At 46.1% G+C, this 3,876-nt stretch overlaps 1 protein-coding gene across 1 annotated transcript in view; it reads left to right on the top strand.

The window, feature by feature from the left end:
* LOC106814653 (bifunctional purine biosynthesis protein PURH-like) overlaps positions 1-1,578 on the top strand; it is a 5,496-nt gene extending 3,918 nt beyond the window's left edge. Inside the window, 2 exon segments of the mRNA XM_014818998.1 lie at positions 777-849; positions 1,414-1,578. Coding sequence (XP_014674484.1) covers positions 777-849; positions 1,414-1,578 — 238 coding nt within the window.
* The last annotated feature ends 2,298 nt before the right edge of the window (positions 1,579-3,876 follow it).

The following is a 3,876-nucleotide window of genomic DNA, read 5'->3' as shown; positions in this document are numbered from 1 at the left end:
ATGCCTAGTTACTAGTTCCTTATTCGAATAAGGAACTGGGAACTGGGAACTGGAAACTGGGGACTGCTTTGCCTAGTTACTAGTTCCTTATTCGAATAAGGAACTGGGAACTGGAAACTGGTAACTGCTTTGCCTAGTTACTAGTTCCTTATTCGAATAAGGAACTGGGAACTGGAAACTGGTAACTGCTTTGCCTAGTTACTAGTTCCTTATTCGAATAGGGGGAACTGGGAACTGGGAACTGCTAACTGATTTGCCTGGTTACTAGTTCCTTATTCGAATAAGGAACTGGGAACTGGAAACTGGTAACTGCTTTGCCTAGTTACTAGTTCCTTATTCGAATAAGGAACTGGGAACTGGAAACTGGTAACTGCTTTGCCTAGTTACTAGTTCCTTATTCGAATAAAGAACTGGGAACTGGGAACTGGTAACTGCTTTGCCTAGTTACTATAGTTCCTTATTCGAATAAGGAACTGGGAACTGGGAACTGGTAACTGCTTTGCCTAGTTACTATAGTTCCTTATTCGAATAAAGAACTGGGAACTGGAAACTGGGAGCTAACTTCACTGACCCATATAATATTGCATTCGGTTACCACAAAAAAAAAATTAATGTAATGGTGGCACCGTGTCGGTTTTATATTCTGTCGGTGGGCGTGGCTCAAATATAGCCGTCCACTACCGTTTTGTTCCCTGAGTGACATGTGTTCTCCTATCGCGATCATTAGCTTGTCTGCCCATGGTCGGATTAAAACGGTCCGTTGTTTGTTTCTGCAGCATTGCCAAGGAGATGGCCGAATCCGATCTGCACGACACGACACTTGAAACAAGGAAGAAGCTGGCGCTAAAGGTCACTCGCGAACAGATTTACGCTATGCTGACGAACGTTTTGGTAACAAACTGTCAGATCGCACCGCGTGTCACATGCGGAGGCATGACGTGAAGGGCGCGTCCATCAGAAGTGCGAAACATTGCTGTGGTCGTCGGTATGTGGTGTATATGTTGATGTGAGCCAGGTGTCTGTGGTTTTGGTGTCTGTGTCTATTGCTGTCCCTATGGGTGCTGGTTTCCGAATGTGGCTGGTGTCTGTCCAAAGCTGTGCATTCATCTGGCTACGGTATTTGCCATTGACAGCACCTGCGCCTCTATGTGATTGGTGACTGTGCTTGTTTCTGCCTGTGTGCGGTATCCTTTCTTTGACTCTATTTATCTGATGCCAGTGTCTGCGTGCGTGCGTGCGTGGGTATGTGACCGGTGTCTCCGTGCGTCCGTGCGTGCGTGCGTGCGTATGTGACCGGTGTCTGCGCGCGCGGGTATGTGACCGGTGTCTGCGTGAGTGCGTGCGTGCATGCGCGCGTGCGTGTGCGTGTGTGTGTGCATGCGTGCATGTGACCGGTGTCTGCATGTGTCGCAGGCCTTCAGCCACACGGCGGAGTACGATGCGGCCATCTCGGACTACTTCCGTCGCGAGTACAGCCGCGATGTCTCTCAGCTGCCGCTGCGTTACGGCATGAACCCCCACCAGGTGCCAGCACAGGTCTACACCACCGCGCCACGTCTACCCCTCACAGGTGATTAGTCACGTCTTTGTATGTATATATTATATACAGTGTAGCCCCGTTATAACGCGATGGTTGGGGTCCATATGGAAGTTATATATACATGGCTATATAGATGTTGAACAACAGTAGAGGCCGTCCATAGGTTGCAGGTTTGAATAAGCATCGAACAGAAATTAATTAAAAATACTCACGTACACTGTTACTGCACTTACAAAACATACACTTTATTCATGTTAAATAACTACAGATTCATGCTCTATGCTTCCCTCGAAACTTTTGCAGCTCTATGATGCGAATTCTGCAAAGTTTGTCTGAACACATTTCATACACAAAAAAACACCAAACCGTCGCTGTGACTGACGCCATCCTGCGGAAATGTCACGAATACACAACAAAAATAATTTTACTTCTAAATGCTTTCTCGACGTCGCACGAGGCATCGCAACTTGCGTAGCATAATGCGCTAATTATTGCACTCTAGTGCGAAATTTCGGCGAAAAAAAATGCCAAAAAAGGTGCTTTTCTATAGACGAAAATAGTGCAACGGTGAACAATCGCGGACGCTTACTCTTATATGCCTCCTATAAGAAGCAAGAAAAGGGGTTCCAACAACTCATCTGCGTTACGTCCGAAATTCGCGTTAATCGGGCGGCCGTCGGGTTCCACTGTATATATATAATATAATAATATATATATATATATATATATATATATATGAAATATATATTACGTAAAAACATTTGGACACACATTGAACATGCATGTAGATATGAAAATAAATATAGAAAATAAGAATGAGCATATTGCATATTGCATATTATAAACAGTGAATCATTTCCTGACATATATATTTATGCATTATATAATTGATGCAATAATAGTCTGGTGAACAATCTTGTAACGGTGATGCTAAGTTAACTTTTATAGTCACCGTTTGCCTTTAGTATAGTTACCGTATTACACAAGTACAGTGCTTAAGTTTAAAAATTGCACCCAATACTTGTTAGAGTGAGTTTGTTGATTTGTTTCTAAATTGAATCGCGATATGTTTAGGTTAGGATCTTTTTGTAAGCTACTACGACACGAATCATTATCATTAATGGCTAACTAATTACCACTGCAATTAAATATTTGGTGGTGAAATTCATTACATAAATACGATGTCAAGATAAGAGGCAAATGTTAACGTAATCGATCTAAAAACGTTTTGTCAGCTCACTTTAAATTTATTCGCGCGTGCATGCGGGTTCAAATCAGATGATCAGAATGAAAAGAAATTCACGGACGCTTGGCATAGATTAAACAACGCACTCCGCGTGTTTTAACGCAACTTGTTGTTACGTCCCTTCGGCTGCACATAATCCGTTGTTAAAGTTTCTGCACCACCAGGTATTATCTTTTGGCTGTTTCTCTCATGAGGAGCAGCAGGCCGCTGGTTGCGCTTGCTCCATTTCTTTGCTTGAGTAGTACGCGTGCGGTTTACTTCTCTGCCTGTTAAGTACTTCCCTGTTTAGCCTTCTCTATTCCGCCGCAATTGAACACCACATCCCTGTTTAACCTCCTTCTATTCTCCGTTTGAAGCACCGCCCTATCTGAATAACATCTCCGACGAAGACGTTGTCTTGTTTCAGTGCGCTAACCGGCGCGCGGCGGGTTCGTGAACCTGTGGGCGAACCGCGCGCTCAACGCATGGCAGCACTGGTAAAGGAGCTGAAACGAGCGACGGGCTGTCCAGACGGCAGCTTTCTTCAAGCACGTCAGCCCCGCAGGTGAGCGATAATTATCGTGCGTCCGTCCGCGCAGCGGCACTTGACGAATCCGTCGCCGCGGCGACGTCTCGCATCCGCCGATATACGGTATTGTATATAAGGATATAATGAATATATTTACGCTCTTGGCAACGGAGTGGAGCGGAGGTAATGTAATCGGTCGTCGTGTGTGTGTGTGTGTGTGTGTGTGTGTGTGTGTGTATGTGCGTGTGTGTGCGTGTGTATAGTGTGTGTGTTTGCTGATGTGTGCGAGTGTGCCGTGTGTGTGTGTGTGGCGTGTGCGTGTGCGTGTGGCGTGTGGCGTGTGCCGTGTGCGCTGTGCGTGTGCGTGGTGCGTGTGCGTGTGCGAATGCGTGTGCGTGTGCGCTATGCGTGTGCGTGTGTGTGCGGGCATGTGTGCGCGCGCACAGGTGGTGTGTGTGTGTGTGTGTGTGTGTGTGTGTGTGTGTGTGTATGTGCGCCGTGTGTGTGCGTGTGCATGTGTGCGATGTGTGCGTACGTACGTGACGTGTATGTGTGGTGCATTGTGATTGTAAGTAAGGGTGG

This window comes from Priapulus caudatus, unplaced genomic scaffold, assembly GCF_000485595.1.
Source record: "Priapulus caudatus unplaced genomic scaffold, Priapulus_caudatus-5.0.1 Scaffold957, whole genome shotgun sequence".
Classification (NCBI taxonomy): domain Eukaryota; kingdom Metazoa; phylum Priapulida; class Priapulimorpha; order Priapulimorphida; family Priapulidae; genus Priapulus; species Priapulus caudatus.
This window is presented reverse-complemented; position numbering and strand designations above follow the sequence as displayed.